Raw genomic sequence first — 17300 nt, 5'->3', positions numbered from 1 at the left:
CGGGAAATGTGAAGTAAGCCTCTGTCAGCAAACATTCATGCGACTTATTCAATAATCCAAACAGAATTTAGATGAAAATTTAAATACTTTGGAATCAATTCCTAAGAAACAATATCAAACGCAAAATTGCTCTTTTGAATATAAAAAATATGACTAATAAAGGATGACTAATTCAGCACGTATCATTAAAGTTTAAAAAGTTTTTACAGCGAATAAATTTTTTATAATTTGAAATTAATAATCTATTATTATTACAAAATAATTACATAAGTATCTAACGATAAAAGTTGTTTTTTTAAAAATATTAATTATTAATTTTTGATGACAATTTAAATATGCAAAAAAAATTAAGTAACCATTATATTTTTCTTGGCTTTGTAATAATAAATTACATCAGATTATTTAGATCTGTAACCGGAAGAAACCAAATGTTTTTAGGGGGAAAAAAGTATGAATCTTTCTAAGTAGTAAATATTTACTCGTAAGCATTATTTTATTCCGAATTTATACTATTACGGGAAATTTGGCTGTGAAAATAAAAGGTTTTAATAAAAATTTATTTTTTTTAAATCAAATTAATAACAGTCAACTTAAGAATACACGATAATAATATACTGTATAGTAAAATGTACTATTTATTAGATATAGAATTAAAAAAAATTACATTAATTATTATATTATTATATTAATTATGTTAATTATTTATATAGATAATAAAATTTGGATTTTAAATTTGGATTTGCAACAATCACATATAAAATCATATTTTACCCCTTTGTCTTTTGTATCAGATACTCCACCGCATGGGCCAAGGGGATCAAGGGATTGAGCGATGCTGCTTGTGTCATTCTCTGTCACTTGATTTGCTACACTTGTTTTATTAAAATCAACATGTACATCAGTAGTACATTTATCACAATTATTATCTTCAGCATCGACCATCTCTTCATCAACTATCTCTTCATCAACTATCTCTTCATCAATATCGTTATCGACATCATCATTCATCTCACTCATTTCTACATCAAGATCATCAAGATCATCGATATCATCAACATTGAATGTTTCATTAAACATTTCATATATTTCTTGTATTATTCTTGATTTATCATTTTTGGATGTATTTTTGATCTTTGATTGGTTTGTTTCCTGTTTCCTTGGCTTTCGGATCACTTTATGATTCTTTGGATTATTTAGTCTATTATTATACAGTATATAACAAAAAGTCAATCATTGAATTTTATTAACATAATAAGAACTTAAATTGACAATTTTTTACTTACGAAAAACGCCAAGTTCTCGAAGTTTGAAAAAAAGCTTCCTTGTGAGAATTCTTAAAATTTCTAGTTTTAATAGTAGTTCTCATTATAGATTTTCTTCTTTTCGTTATTTTCGATACTTGAACCATCTTTTTATTATTATTAAAGATTTTTTAAATAAGATTTAAGATTTAGTAAAAAAATAAATAAATATACGTATATATATATATATATATTCATTTATACATTTAATACGACGTGAAAATTTGTCATTTCCAGTATAAATTTAAACTTTTATATTTTGGTTTTAAAATCATTGATTCCCTTGATTAATGGATTTAATGTACGTCATTTGCAAAGTTTGATGACATAATTTTAGATCACGTGTACTCTATTTTTGAAAAACTTAGTAAAATACTTTGTTATAATAAAATATTATCATTATTACTAATTTTCAAATCAGTAGTAATAAAAATTCAATTCTGAAACTGCGGAGTCTCTTTTACAATTTGAATAATAATATATATATTATTATTTTTCCACGTTAGATTATGTTTCAAATATAAAGTCAATCAAACCTAACTCATTTAGATCAACAAAAGGGTCGTTATTTATTGCCTTACATAGGTTAAAAAGGTAGAATATTATCAATAAAAAGTCATACTTTTATCTTTTAGTCTTGTAAAATTTTTTGATAAAGGTATCGCCTACAAAGAACGACTTGCTAAGTTCATGGGCATTACATATTGAAAGTTATAATCTTAATCTAAAATCAATAAATCATTATCATGAAAAAAAAAGGAACATCCATCTATAATTAGTATGATTCAAAATAAAATGATACAGATTACAACTCTTCAGCATATCAACATGAGATGTTAAATCCAAGGAAACTAACTAAATTTGCAGGGCTGTTTAAGAACAATAGCAAGATTTTAACAGATTGAAGACATAATGAAGGTAGTGCCCAGCGGGAGGTCACCATTGCTGCACGTTATAGGCTATGATATTAACTACACACAGAAACTATCCAAATCCAAAAATGCAAGCAAAAATGATGCCGTTTTATACTAAGTCAAGGATGCAACGGAGCAGACATATGGACCCACAGTATCTCACGCATTGGATGATTTTGTAAAACTAGCGCGTAACGGGTATTTGCAAGCAATTCAGATATAAATCCATTTTAGCTATCTACAAAAGAAATCTGAGTTCTGGTTAGAATATTGATCTTAATTATGATAATTGTATATATTGTTAATACATTAAATTTATATTTACATTTTATTTTTTTTTTATTTTAGAACATTACAGATACAACCTATCAACTTACAAGTATTGTGAACGCATTTCCAGATCTTTACTTTAATTATAGATATATTGAATTTATTAAAATTAACATTTCTTATATAAAAATCATCAACATAAAGACTTATAGAGCCCATATTCATTCAGATGGGTGATTTAAACAGTTTTCTACTATTTTTTTTTTTTAAAAAAAATGTCACAAAAATAAATAATTAATTTTTTTACTAAGAAACAAAAAAAAATTTCTTTAAAAATTGTCACACACCAATACTATTAATTGTTGATGTATTTTCAACTAATAATTGCAGTACGTGAAATTCTGTAGTAATCTTCACACTTCCGTATAATTATTGATTTCCATATCCCTAAATAATTTTAATAATTTCAGGAATAATAATTTATTCCTAAAAAGAATAAATAATTTTCTTAGAAAACGTCACGATCATCTTGGAAAAAAAAAAGATATCTGAATACGTACGAGGGTGTTAATATAGTGTTACTTAAGTGCTTCCTCCAAATAATATGTCAATCTCATGATCATATGATCCTATAATTAATAAACACATAATGATTACCATGATAATTACTCGACCAATTAACACAAATTAAATAATAGAAATTACCGTAAATCAATTCTTCATTATATTACAACCCTCAATTCTATAAATAACTTCAGATGATACTTGTAGCTACTTCAAGTAACGTGATTACTTATAGCTAAATGATGAACTAATTTTATTAGAGAAATCATCATATTTCGCACCTCTTTTAAAAATTCTTAAATCGTAAATAGTAACCAAACGTTAGCGTTAGGTGACTTATATATATCAGAAATCTGATAATCTCCAAAATATTCGCTACTACAAAAAGAAATTTAAATTAATATATATATGTATAATATTTAAAATATACTTGATATATTAAAATATTCTCGTTATTTTCTTAATGGATTCGACATTTTCAAATCTTTCTCATAATTCGATTATTGTCAATATTAAATCTATATCTTCTTTAAACAAATATTTACATATCTTAGCAAATTTATTTAAAATACTATATACTATATAGTACTATATTGATCTTATCAACTTATCATGCTTATAAAAAAAAAAGAATTAAGATAAAAAAGTTCGTTAACTTACTTTAAAACAACAGCAACTACTGTAGATCATCATACCAAATATAACAAATCCAACGAAACGGTTTCTTCAAATCAAATGATATTATCATCAAATATTTCATCAAATAAAAATTAATATTTTAATATTCGTTAAGATCATTCTGTGTAAAGAAAAATAATAACCTTATTTTGTTAAACTAATAATAATAATAATAATAATCCACGTTATTAAATGAAATAGAATTACCAGGTCAGCTAAAAATTCTTCATGTCCTCAATAATATTATTATATTATATATCATCACATTAATACATGTTAATTACGTGAATTTTATAATTATAGCGTTATCTTTATTTTTTTTGTATATATACATTATATGAAGTTTATGATACTTTCAAATTATTAATAGTCATGTTAAATGTTTAAAATCCCATTAATTATCGTTCCACTTTAAAATATTTACTTTATTTTTTTTTTAAAAAAAAATGATTTCGTACGAGTAAAAATAATTTTTTTTTTATTAAGAAAAAAAATATTATATATATACCATTTTTTGGATCGCCAAATTTTACCATGCATAAAATTTACAAATTTAGTAGCGTAACATTTGGCTAAATAGGCTATATAGGCTAGATAACAATATTACAAGTACGCTATATAAAACTATATATATAATGTATATAAAAATATATTGAAGAAAGAAAACATACAAAAATCATATCCTTGACTTGATGATCATTATAAATTTACTTTTAACATTCTTTCTTTTTCAATCGATTCCAATATAGAATTCAACCTCTTCATTTCTTCAACTTTTTCTTCGTACACCTTCTTTAACATTTCATTCTCATTCCTCAAATTTTCTATCAAAAATTTTTCCTTCTCTCGAGCTCTTTGCGCAGCAGCTCTATTTTGTAATTTTTTCTTCTCTAGTTTAGATTCATCCATCACAGTATAATTATTCATATTAACTAAATTTTCTGTAACTTTTAAATTTAATTGAGGTGAAGAAAATTTTGGTGATTGCTTGACAAAGTTTGATTGAGAGGATGATGATGAATTAGGAGAATCAAAGAAATTTGTTTGAGTACATTGAGCATCAAATTGTTGTGGAATTTGTGGAACGATGAAATATTGTAAGTTCTGTTCTGGAGGGAAATAATTTGATGGGATGAAACCTGATGTCTCTGCCATAGAATCTTGAATTGGAGCAATATCAAAAACAGGATAATAAGGATAATAATAATTAAATTGTAATGGTTCAAAAAAAGGAACAGTAGCAGAAGGATAAGAGTAATAATCCGTTGAAAATTGAAATTGTGCAAATTGTGCAACAGAAGATTCCAATAAATTGTTTTCTACGGCCAAAGGAAGACAAACATCTTTTATAAAAAAAAAATGATGATTTCAATAAATAATATAAAATATCGAAATTATTTTTTTTTTATCATAGATATAAATATACCTTTTGAAAGATTAAATGAAAGATCGGTAAAAAGTTGTGGATCAATTTGTTGATAGATTTGTTGACTTTCTTGAAGAAAAGGTTCAACGTTCGGTCCAAAATTTTCAATTGAAGTCTTCATAAATAAATCACTTTGATTTTCCATAACGATAGTTGTAAAAAGAAATTATTTGTTGTTTTGGATAAAAAGATTTGTTGAATCGACTGTTTAACATCATTTTTTTTGGCAGTGTCTTTAAATTATTTACATAGTCATTTGATGTTTAATATGCTGATGTGTCAATTTTTACAAAAAAAAAATAAGCAATAATATAGTGATATAAGCTGTAACCGTTACCTTGTCGATCAGTAAAACTTACTTACCTTTCACTAAAAAAAAAACAATTAAACCAATAGTAGATCACTTTAAGACAAAAGAAATACATGATACCGAAATTAATTATTAAAGTTGTTGTCTGTTGTGTTGTTACTGTACGCGTTCAAAACTCAAAATTTTAATGTTACACGCTTTTAATTTGCGTGTTTAGTGTTTATACTTATCTGTTATTTTCTAAAAATATCTATTAAATGATTAAACGTATTTATAGTAGCAAATATTTTTAATCCGTCCAATCATAAATAATCTTTATCATAAAGTACTTATCACATGCTTTTTTTAAACAATTTCTTAGTGATTGACGTCGAAAATTTTTCGATTTGATAATCAAAATACGCTATATCTCTTTACTTCAATAATCTCATCTTGTAAAATTATATTATTTATTCAAATTGCGTGAAACTACAACTAAAGTTGTAGCGGTTACAGCTCAACTCATTGTGGTGGTACTAACGAGCTGATCCCTTCTTTATCAAGGTAGGATATAAGTGAGAGTAATTGTTGTCGTATAACCAAATAAGTACTATATGTGTTGTTTTGATTGTTCTAAAATTAGTTACTAATTGTTCATTTTTTGTTCATTAACTTATTATGGAGTTACCGGTACTATTTCTTCAAACGTTTTAACTACGATTGTAAAAGGCAAATGTGGGAGTGTTCTTAATATTCCAGAACTAATTAACTTTATTAATTTTATAGACCTATATCTTGCCGTATATCGTGAATTTCAATTCCAAATCGCGAATTTTTTCAATTTGGATTCGAAATGTCGTATGATGTGATTACCGATCGAAAATTCCCGATCTGGGGGCATAATCACAAGAGGCACATAACGACACAATTGTACAAGGTGAATTAGGTTCAAGCCATGCCATGCCGAATATTACGGAACACGCCGATGTAATATCAAAAATTTGGTGTAATAAATTTTACCATAACGCCACCTTTGTATATCATATTTTCTTTGTTGTATCGTATGTGATAAAATTGAATTAAATATAACGTTTACAACTTAAATTATGATCTCTAAAAACATGCAGATCCAATATTAAAATTTTTATTGGAAGATAAGAATTAAGAAAGCTGGTCTATATGAAATAATCTTATCTATGAAGTTCAATAGGTTATAAAAGGAAAAACAAAGCAAGACATACTAATTCTAAAGAGGTTTTAATAAATGGAAAACCTGGGTTCAAAGGTAAATGATGAATCATACGGCTAAAAGAGACCACTTTATCTAATTTTTCTCGTGAGAAATTCTTTTTTAACAAAATTTTATCCGAATTTCCAAATACAGACGTAAAAAATTAGGCATCGAATCCGTTTGGACATAACGGGCAATCGGTGCGAGAAAGGATGCGGAAAATATTAATAAAGGAAATTAAATAAATTAAATGACGAATTTAAGGAAAAAAGACGTAAGACCTATTGGTAATTATTATTTTAATTTTGTTTATTTTTTGTTTCATTAAAAAAAAAGGGTTTATCCAAAATTATTATCAGTAATTTGTGGTATACTAAATCTAAATTTGAGTGATTCTTATTTACAATATGGTAATTATCAAAGAAATCAGGCTTGATTCGTTTCATATTGAACATTTTCCCAATAATTACATAATAATTATAAAATTTTTTCTGTTCTGAGATATCTAAATTTATTTATTCTTATAGTTAATCAATAACAATTACGTTCCATTTTCAAAAATGACGATTAACATAATATCAGACGATCAAATCTATCATAATAGGGTTCTCTCGGAAGGAGAAAAACAGGGTATATGATTTGAAAAATTTTTCCTGGCTAATTATTATTATTTTAACGGCATTTATCAACATACTGTATTATTGGAATTAAACATCACTTATACACAAAACTGACAAAAGAGTTTAATTAAGAAATACTTTGCATTATATGTCCTAAATTTCTTATATTAGAAAAAAATTCACGCCATATTTTGTATTTTGTAACCGAATTGCTATTAATAACAGATGATTACATAATTTTATTTATTTATTGAAAGAGCATAAAAGGCAAAAATTAATAAACCATCAACGATCAATGTTGTACACGTGTAATTATTATGTAAGGGGTTAGGTAATGAACGGGGGTCTCCATATTATAGGAGGAAGATCAGCCAATCATGAAAAATAATTTATACTCGGAAATAACGGAAGTAACGAAACACAAAACTAGTAATTTTTAACAAAGTATCGCTTCTGATATCTTGTGAAATAGGATCTAAATTATGGGGAAAAAATACAGTAATTGGCTATTGATTCTGGATAAAGTGTGAATGTTTTTTTAATTGGCAATATAAAAATTTATAGTCAAGCTTTATTCAAGGTCTTTCCCAGTGCTTCTAAATTCTAACAAAGGATTATTTTGCACCAAGCTACTTTGGGATCTCAAAAAGACAATTATTTGCAAATCTGAGTCATAGAAGAATGTCAGTGATGATATCTTGGAGGTATAATTAATCTAATAGGTCCTAGATAAAATCATATGCGCATTCTAATAAAAAAGTGAATAACGTACCATAAAGTGCATTTAAAAGGCTTGTGGGATAAATAATTTACCTATAAATCTAGGATTTGTACCTGACCCTAGATATAAAAAACTTTTTCCACCTTACATAATAAGGAGTCATAATTTGCCGTCTTCTTGTATTAAATTGTTCTTTGCCGAACGCCTCATATAGTCAATGCTTTTTTAGTAATTATTTTTTGCAATCAAAATTTTGATTAGTTACTACCTTACATTCTATAGTTACCTATATCAAAGATACTAGAGAATAATTGTTTCAATGAACAAAGAATCATAAATAAATAAATAAATAGCAATTAGTATTACAAAAAATCATATAACTAATATGACTTCATCAAAGGTAATTAGCGTTTGACGGGTAAACGATTACCCCGGAAACATCACATCTAGGATAATTAAGCATAAAATTTAAGGATTTAATATATATATTACATATTAATGAATAATAAATACTTTTTAGAGTAAATTATAATTAAAAGATTACTTAACTAAGATTGAATTCGTGCATGAATGGAAAATTAATAAGTTATCTTAATAATTTGTACATAATTATTTGATGTTTATATAAGTTTTGAAGATATTGGAAGCAAATATTATTAAAAAAAAAAATTCTTTTATATATTCAATAGCTATACATATATTTTTTATAATTATGATGACTTTGTTAAGTTAGCATCCCAAAGATTCACTTTTGTAGCCGTATAATTGGTAATACGCAACGCACCGGATCAACTAAATAATTTGACGATTTTCGTGTTAATTTTACTTATATTTGTTTCTTATGAAAAAAAAAACTTTAAAAGTTTTCCTCGGAATGAATTATATAAAGTATTGATTTTCAGCGATCTATCCCGTTCCTCTGTGTCCAACAACTAATATATCCCGTTACCGTGATCCACTAATCCATACATAGGAAGATTGGATCAGGACAAGATCGGAATTAATATAACCCAGATCATGTGAAAAGTGTTTTATTAAATCGACCCAATTCAAAATTTTGTTTATTAATCCTTTTAATGGTTTCATGACCGTTACTAAAGTTTCGTATTAGATAATATATAGTCGGGACAAATAATTTTTTACATGCAATTATTAGTGAACCAAGCGCAAATAAGCTTTCTTGGGGAAATACCATTTTTGGGTAAAAAAAGTTTTTAATATATGATAATCTTTACGAAAATCTGTAAAGAAAAATCCGCACAGTTAGTTAAATTAGTAAAATCAATGCAACAGTTACTGTTGATACTTGATAGTACCCGATAAATAAAAAAAAAAAGACTCCGAAATGTGAGAATTTTCACCGTCCAATTGGTTGTCGATACAAATTAAGGTTAGATTACCGTAATAATTCATTTATTGGTTCCTTATTTTAGATTAATTTTTGTGCATCCGAAATTTTTTTTTCCCAGAAAATCATTGTATTTGTTATATAACGTTGACTAATATTACTTGAGTATTTTTTTTTTGTAAAAAAAAAATTTTGTAGTTCTGTAAAAAAATAAAAAAGTGTAAAACTGTGTCACGTTGTAATGACCCAAAAATTACATAATTTAATTAGTAATAGAATTCGTATATACTTTATTTTAATGACATAATAACAACCAGTCAGCATTTACTAAAGGTAAAAAAACCATATAATAACTTGATAATTTTGTTTTAATCATCTTATAAAAAAAATTAAAAATAAAAATAAATAAAAATCCAACTTTGAATTTCATTCCTTTTTTTAATTAAAAATTCCTCTCCCTTTTTTTTCACAAAAAAATCCCTCGTAGATCCTTTCATAGATCCTTTCATAGATTGATTCCCTTTTTTATTATTATTATTTCCTTTTTATCCACAAACTTTTAATATGGTAGCGATTTCTATTATTATAATTTATATCGTATGTTTCATTTCTATGGTATGCGCAATATGTACTGCCATAAAATTATATGTGACAGGAAAAAATTATTTAATTGCAATCCTGGCGGTTGCGATGGCAGTGGGAGAATTTATAATATTACTTAGTATCATTTGGATAAGTGATTTTAAACATGGTGTTCCAAAAACATTTTGCTACGTTCAAGCGTTAGCTGTAAGTTATCTTTTGTTTGATTTTGTTAATTTTTTTTTTTTAAAAAAAAATATATATATATTTCCATTTGTTCTTACTCACTCTGTTCTCTTTCAAATGTAGTTTCAATATGCTGTATATGTGCAGATTGTAACTGCTCTATGTTTCGCATTTCATATTTATCAATTACTTGTCCATTTTAAACAAGGAACTTCCCAAAAGCTACAACAATTTTATATGATCTTTATAGCTATTATTCCCGTTGTGGTAGTTATAATTGCAACCGTTGTAACTATTAAAGTTGATGCCATAGGACCTTTAGCAATAAATTGGTAAGTAATGGATTTTTTTTCTTTTTGGAGAGTAATCAAGTATAATTTGTTAATTAAAAAAAAAATTTTGACTTTTTATTTTGATTATTTAGTGACATCAAGAGACCTGTATGGGCTAGGTTAATTGGATACTCGGGATTTAACTTATTATTAACTTTTCCTGGAGTATACTTTAGTGGTGAGTAACGATAAAAAGAAACAACTTTTTTTTTATTTTTTCTAAAAGAATAAAAATTAATACCTGTTTTTCAATATCACAGGGCGTGCAGCTTTTCAAGTATTTAGACATTTAGATCAATTTAAAAGTAAAATTTCTAATGGGACTGACAGCAATGACTCCACGAGAGCAATGACGGGAAATAGAAATAATACTAATGACACTTCCCCGCACGAAATTCAAATTCATGTGGACAGTAATCATGAAATCACGAATTCAGAAGCTACAACAACATCTGGAACAAGAACCACAATAACAGCACATAGACGGCCAAGATCTCAAAGTAGAGCAAATCAAATAAAAGCATATAATATGACAAAAGCTGCTGCAATACGTATGGTCTTATTTGCATGCGGGTTTGCATTAATTAATGTTTTAGCTTCGTTTCAAACTGTATCGATGATCCTTAAGGAAGGCTTATTTGGTGAAGTTCACAATGAAGGTATAGGTGGTAATGATCTCGCTGGTGCTTTTATGGGATCAATGCTCTTTCTTGTATTTGGTTTACCTCGTAATATGAAAAGATGTTTTTCTCGTGAAAATTCAGATTTAAGTTAAAAATTTTGACTTCAAAAAATTTATGAAATACAATTTTTTTTTTCAACTTTTGTTTTTTTTTTTAAAAAAAAAAATTGTTTATTTTTTAGCCAAGTAAATAATGTTACATATGTTATGTATAATTTAAGAATTCAAATAAAAATATTTAATTTTGTACAGATAGTGAAATTATACAATTTTTGTCATTAATTTTTCTTCTAGTTCAAAACAATTTGAATCAAGTTTAACGAGAGAATAATATATAATATCAAATTTTATTGGTTAGTTAAAGAAACACAAATAGGATTAAATACTTAACCGACTAAAGATAATTTTTCGGAATATGATACTTATCAAAAAACCCTTTTAATCTTTCTACATGAAACTATTTCATTTACATTTATATTATCCCTAAAATGATCGGTGTACTATGTGTGATATTGGTAGGTGCGCACCTATCACAATTTATTCTGTGCTCATAAAAATAGGGTATATTGCATAAAAGACAAAAATTAAAAAACGTTTACGTTGAATCATACGACTGCACATTCGAAATTGTTACACAACTAACCATTTTTGGTTAATATCTTCACGTCAATTTATTATCAACTATTCCCATGGTTTAAACTATGCAGAAAACAAATGAGGTCATTATAATGATCTTTATATACAGCATGTTGTGCTCTATAAACAAACAATCTCGAAATATTTAATACATTTAAATTAATTTAATAAAATTTCAGTTAAAATTTTTTTTATTAACTAATTTGATTACATCTAGAATAATCCCTAAATAATGTATTTGTCGGGATTTAGACATGGGATTAAGATGTTCCGGTAATGTTATGTTCTGGATTATTTTCGGTATTTAGTTTCATTTTGAAAAGAACATCTCTAGATAAATATTATAAATGGTTCGTGCTTATTTTCCAACGTGCTTTTAGATGACAATATTCAATTGGTAAATAAAAGCATTGCAAAAATTTTCAAGAATATTTTTTTTTTAACCTTGATATTAATTTTAAATGAAACGGCGAAGTTGTAACGATTATCAAATTTATTTAAGACTCCGAAGCATTCGTTAAAAAATGACAATATTCAATTGGTAAATAAAAGCATTGCAAAAAATTTCAAGAAGATTTTTTTTTAACCTTGGTATTAATTTGAAATGAAACGGCGAAGTCGTAGCGATCATCATTTATTTAAGACTCCGAAGCATTGTTGTAATTAAAAACAATAATTATGTTGTGCGGATAACGGATAATTATCTTATAGATATCAAAATGGAAAAAACATAGAATGCACAGCTTCAGTAGTATTGCATGCAATATGTCATTTTTAATAAAGTAGGAAACCTATTTATTTGTTTGGTGTGCTTGAAAATAAATAAAATTTTGTCCGGGCATCCCTGTAAAATTTTACCCAGATTTTTCTCGTTAAATAACATGGAATATTAAACATGTGATTAGATTAACATCACATGGTATAATTATTTCAACGTGGTATTTAGTACTTTAATAAGTAATTATCCTATTAACCAATTAAAAAGCAGTTTGAGACCAATTTAACTTATAATTATATTTTTTTAATTTTTAATATCGTGCCTTAAATGATATCGTACGTCAATGAATCTGATATTTGATTTGAGTTTATTGACTAAATCAACTCTAATTTTTAAGTAAACTTGTGCATCGTAAACAAAATGCATATACAGACAGTATCCTGAAAATTTAAATAAATATAATTATCAAGTTTTTTTATCATTAAATTATATACTTTATTTGGATAAATAAATTTATTCACCAAATTTGTAAAAATATAATCCTAAATAAAAAAAAACCACTCATTTTAATACACAACATAAATATAAATATCATTATTAATCGATGATTGGGCTCATTGTTATCCTTCTTTTCTCTTAAGTGGGTTTTATGAACATGTGATGTACAGTACTGATATTAATGATCGCTAAATGTATAACGACGTCGTTAGGATCTGAAACAGATTCACGCCCACACCAGTTAAAACTGGCCAGAGTTACTAAGTATATTAAAATGTACGATCTTAATGGAACTTTGGTATTAGATAATTAATAATGAATATGATATAATGCATTATTACATATATTTTTGTTCTCAGAATGCATACATACAATGAAATGAGACACATGTCATGTTGGCGACGCAACTAATTTATTTAATTTTATTTTATTAATTTCCTTATAGGTAGTAGTCCTTTTTACAAAAAGTGAGCTTATATAGATTTTATATGTGTGTTGTTTAGATGGTACACGAGTAGATTAGCGTTAGACCTTTTCCTTTATATATAACTTTGTATCTGTTTCTCCACTTTTTCTTTAATAAAATAAAATTGGGTATGGTACGAATCCCGAAACTCAAAATCCCGAAAAATTGGCCCACAGCCCCACATTAAGCTTTAGTGCTGCCCGAAAGTCGCTCTGTAAGATTTTGACCTGTCGGGATTTTGGATTTCGGGATTTTGAGTTTCGGATTTTGTATCATACCCGATAATAATATAGATCTTATGAAGTGACAAATTATCATAGATATAAGTTGTTCAGTTTCAACTTACCATAATTACAAAGAAAATTAAAGAACATGTTCGCTGTTGTTAATAATGGTTGTCATTTGGACAAAAAAGTCAATGTGCATATATATCTTTTAACACGAATTAATACGCCAAATAAAATTACGCGTTTGCGTTTACCACAGAATGATCTAATTATTTTTAGTTTCCTTATCTCAGCTCTTAATAAAATAATATTAAGCACGCCCTATAAAAAATATTGTCCAAACCATTTAAATCTGTGGGTCATCTAACGATCTTCAAAATTATTAATATCACGGATCCAACCTCTATTTATGATCGCAGTCCTCACGTTAGAGTTTGTATCCGTCAATCCGGATATCTGATTTTTGCATTTTTCCGATCATCCGGATATAATTCAGATATTACCCGGATATCCAAATATTTTTGCAGGGATAACTCAGGCTAAATTTATAATTCCGACCAGAATTAAAAAAGGAACCTTATTCCGGCCAGCACTATAAAATTGGCTCGAATTACTGCCAACGGATAATAATATCCGGATATCCAAAATTTCGTATCCGTTCTATCCGGATATCTAAAATTTCGTACCCGTTCTATCCGGATATCTAAAATTTCGTATCCGTTCTATCCGGATATCCGAATATCCGTGGATATCCGTTTTTTAACGGATAACGAACTCTACATTTTTAGATTTAAAACCGCGGGAATTCGTTAATTGAACCTATTGATTATTTTAATTCAGCTAATAAGATCATTTATTAAAATATTACGTTAAATAATAGTTAATGAATTTTATTATTGAAACCATCATTTTATTCTATTTTTTTTTAAAAAAAAGAAAATCTAACTTAAATTAATAAATTATACTTCATTACGTTTATGCACAATTTGATTCTATTATTACACCTTCGTTAATATATTTTCTAATTGTTACTTTATGGTCATCCGTAATATAATATCTACCATAATGAGTAATATCGAAACGATTTAAATTTCGTTCTCTACAACTTTCAAAAAATCTTTCTAAAGCATCAATTGAATACTTCCAATCTCCGCTAATTATTATTTCAGCCAAAGATTTTGGAGCAAATTCAGTTAAATTATCTAATAATTCATCCCCGGTATTATCATTTTCACTTAACAAAAAACTCAAACTATTAAATTCTAAATGTATCAAATTTTTACAATTTAATAATAATGATTTTACATGAATGAAATCTTTTGGCTCAAGATGTGTAGATAACCTTTCAATTTTTGAGCAATTATTAGCAATTGCTTTAATTAACATTTCTGTATTTTCTGCAGCTTTATTATAAATATAAATATAAATTTCTAAAATATTTCCTTTTGTTTTTTCAATTAATATTGCCAATTCTCTAAAACTTGATAAACCGTAAACATTAAGAGATTGTAGTTTAGGAAATTCTGAAATTGCAAGATATTTTTGAAATTCTAAAATCTCTTTTTCGATATTATCATTATGATAATTATAAATTGACATATTCCTTAAATTAATAAGAGATGTTAAAAATGAAGGTTGAATGATGCTAACTGGGTATAAACCGAGATCGCTTATTGTATTCCCCTTTCTTGTTAATGCTTTGCTCAACTCTTTACAAATACCTTTTTTACTGTAAGAATAAAGTGATACCCTTTTCAAATTTCTCTGTACGTCGATTAAAGAAATTAATCCAGGATGATCTTGAGAGCAATCATATACAGTTAATTCATTCAAATCTTTACAAATTTTTGTCATCTCATAAAGAGCGTCAGAATTTACAAAATCAATATCAATACTTAAACTATATAATTGAGAAAAGCATATCGAAGCTCCTGGAAATAATGATAAAGGTTGTAAAGTTTGCCATGATAATTCTTTAATATTTTTACATTGAACGATAAATAATTTGTAAATTTCTTGTTCTAAAAGATTTTTTTTATCATAAATATTTTCCGTAATAATTTCTTCTTCAAAAACCATATTTATGATTTTATCTATAATTTCAACTTCTAGAAATTTACAATAACTGATATAATTAAATAATAAGGGTTTTAAAAAAATTGTTGAAGGTAATTTAATGTCATTATCAGATAAAAGTTGTTTTGAGGATGATGATAAACTAGATAATATTATATTGAAAAGCTTTTTTTCGGATTCTTCATAATCATAATACCATGAATATTTTTTCCATAATATAGGAACGACTAAATGACACCATTCTCTATTAACTAAAAGACAAGCATATAAAGATTCTTTATCAGTTTGTAGTTCGTTAAAAATTAAAATAAGACAGTCAACATTAAGTTCTACCATTTTATTTAAATAAATTTTTAAAATGAAAAAAAAAAAAATTTATTTATAGCGGTAATTAATGGTTTCACAACTTTATTTTACATGGAACACTGTGATCATTGTACATATTTGTGCAAATAATGAATCACAACATAATGATCATATGGTCTTTTACTACAGCGATCATCTCATATTTGGTATCTCCCGTCAAGAATAAATGCTCTATGGTTAATGGCGATAAAATGATAAATAAATAAATAATAAAGAATTATTTATTATTATAGTCATGTTTTTTATTATTAAATGTTCTTTTTTTTAAAAAAAAAACGTAAAAAAACTTGTATGAAGCAAAATTTGGGACGGATGGCAATGATATAATTGGATATAACCTTTGTTTTAATAAAGTAAAAATTTACACTTAAAATTGTTGAAATTGTTAAATAAACAGTCAATAAAGCTGTCAAACAGTCAAAGTTAACCGGATAGTGAGTCAAAGAAATTCAGATTAAAATTTTCCATATTTATAGTAAATAATACAAGTCTAAGTGACGAAGGTTCAAATTCATTCAAAAATATTATTTTGTAATGATCTTTCAGAAAAAAAATAATATTTCGAGTAAATTTTGTCAAATTATTTGAAATATAATATTTTAATGGATGAAGCAAAAAAAAAAAGAGCCATTTATGATGATGATCAGAGTTCACTAAAAGATGATGTTAAACAAGCAAGACAGAATCAATTAATGTAAACAAGAAAGGTTTAGCAAGCGAAATTCTAAAAAAAATGAATCGTTATTTAAAGTACAGATGATCCGTATCCGGTACGGTTAATTTAGGCATACAAAATTTTGGATAAATTCCGGCCGAATTCATTCAGATCTGGGATTTACAATAGCCATGATCTCGTGTGAAATATTTGAGGTTTTATCCGGATCGAAGCATTACACCAGCAATCACGTTGAGGTCATTTAATGAATCTAAGCGAATGAATGACAGGTCGCAGAAGTGGATTAAGTGGATTATGCGGGGAAAGTGATCACTATTGTAGTATTTACTCTTCAAAGTTTTAAGTACGTTTGTTTATTTGATTTATTCTTACAGATTCGATTTTAATAAAATTGTCGCGAAATGATTTTTAGCCGTACATTAAATTATGTCAATAATACGGTTAATTTTAAAAGCATAATGGTTAACTGTTAACTCGGTAAAAAATTCAGAGG

The 17300-nt window shown here is 26.5% G+C and overlaps 4 protein-coding genes across 4 annotated transcripts; 1 reads left to right on the top strand and 3 right to left on the bottom strand.

The window, feature by feature from the left end:
• Positions 1-702: 702 nt before the first annotated feature.
• On the bottom strand, positions 703-1408 carry OCT59_002986 (uncharacterized protein; the record flags this gene model as incomplete). The annotated part of the gene is made up of 2 exons (XM_025327298.1): positions 703-1198; positions 1284-1408. 2 exons carry the CDS (start codon positions 1406-1408, stop codon positions 703-705), a joined length of 621 nt encoding a protein of 206 aa, XP_025171989.1.
• A 2419-nt stretch (positions 1409-3827) lies between these two features.
• OCT59_002985 (uncharacterized protein) lies at positions 3828-5298 on the bottom strand (the record flags this gene model as incomplete). Its single annotated transcript, XM_025311404.2, has 6 exons — positions 3828-3848; positions 3935-3960; positions 4261-4317; positions 4399-4415; positions 4485-5070; positions 5154-5298. 6 exons carry the CDS (start codon positions 5296-5298, stop codon positions 3828-3830), a joined length of 852 nt encoding a protein of 283 aa, XP_025171990.2.
• Positions 5299-9926: 4628 nt separating this feature from the next.
• Positions 9927-11237, top strand: OCT59_002984 (uncharacterized protein; the record flags this gene model as incomplete). The annotated part of the gene is made up of 4 exons (XM_025320170.2): positions 9927-10151; positions 10254-10462; positions 10555-10640; positions 10723-11237. The coding sequence occupies 4 exons, from the start codon at positions 9927-9929 to the stop codon at positions 11235-11237; spliced, it is 1035 nt and encodes a 344-aa protein (XP_025171991.1).
• A 3427-nt stretch (positions 11238-14664) lies between these two features.
• On the bottom strand, positions 14665-16101 carry OCT59_002983 (uncharacterized protein; the record flags this gene model as incomplete). Its single annotated transcript, XM_025327299.1, has 1 exon — positions 14665-16101. The coding sequence occupies one exon, from the start codon at positions 16099-16101 to the stop codon at positions 14665-14667; it is 1437 nt and encodes a 478-aa protein (XP_025171992.1).
• Between the last annotated feature and the right edge of the window lie 1199 nt (positions 16102-17300).

Source organism: Rhizophagus irregularis, chromosome 11 (assembly GCF_026210795.1).
Source record: "Rhizophagus irregularis chromosome 11, complete sequence".
In the NCBI taxonomy this organism is placed as follows: domain Eukaryota; kingdom Fungi; phylum Glomeromycota; class Glomeromycetes; order Glomerales; family Glomeraceae; genus Rhizophagus; species Rhizophagus irregularis.
Note: the sequence above shows the minus strand (reverse complement) of the source record. Positions and strands in the feature narration are given on the sequence as shown.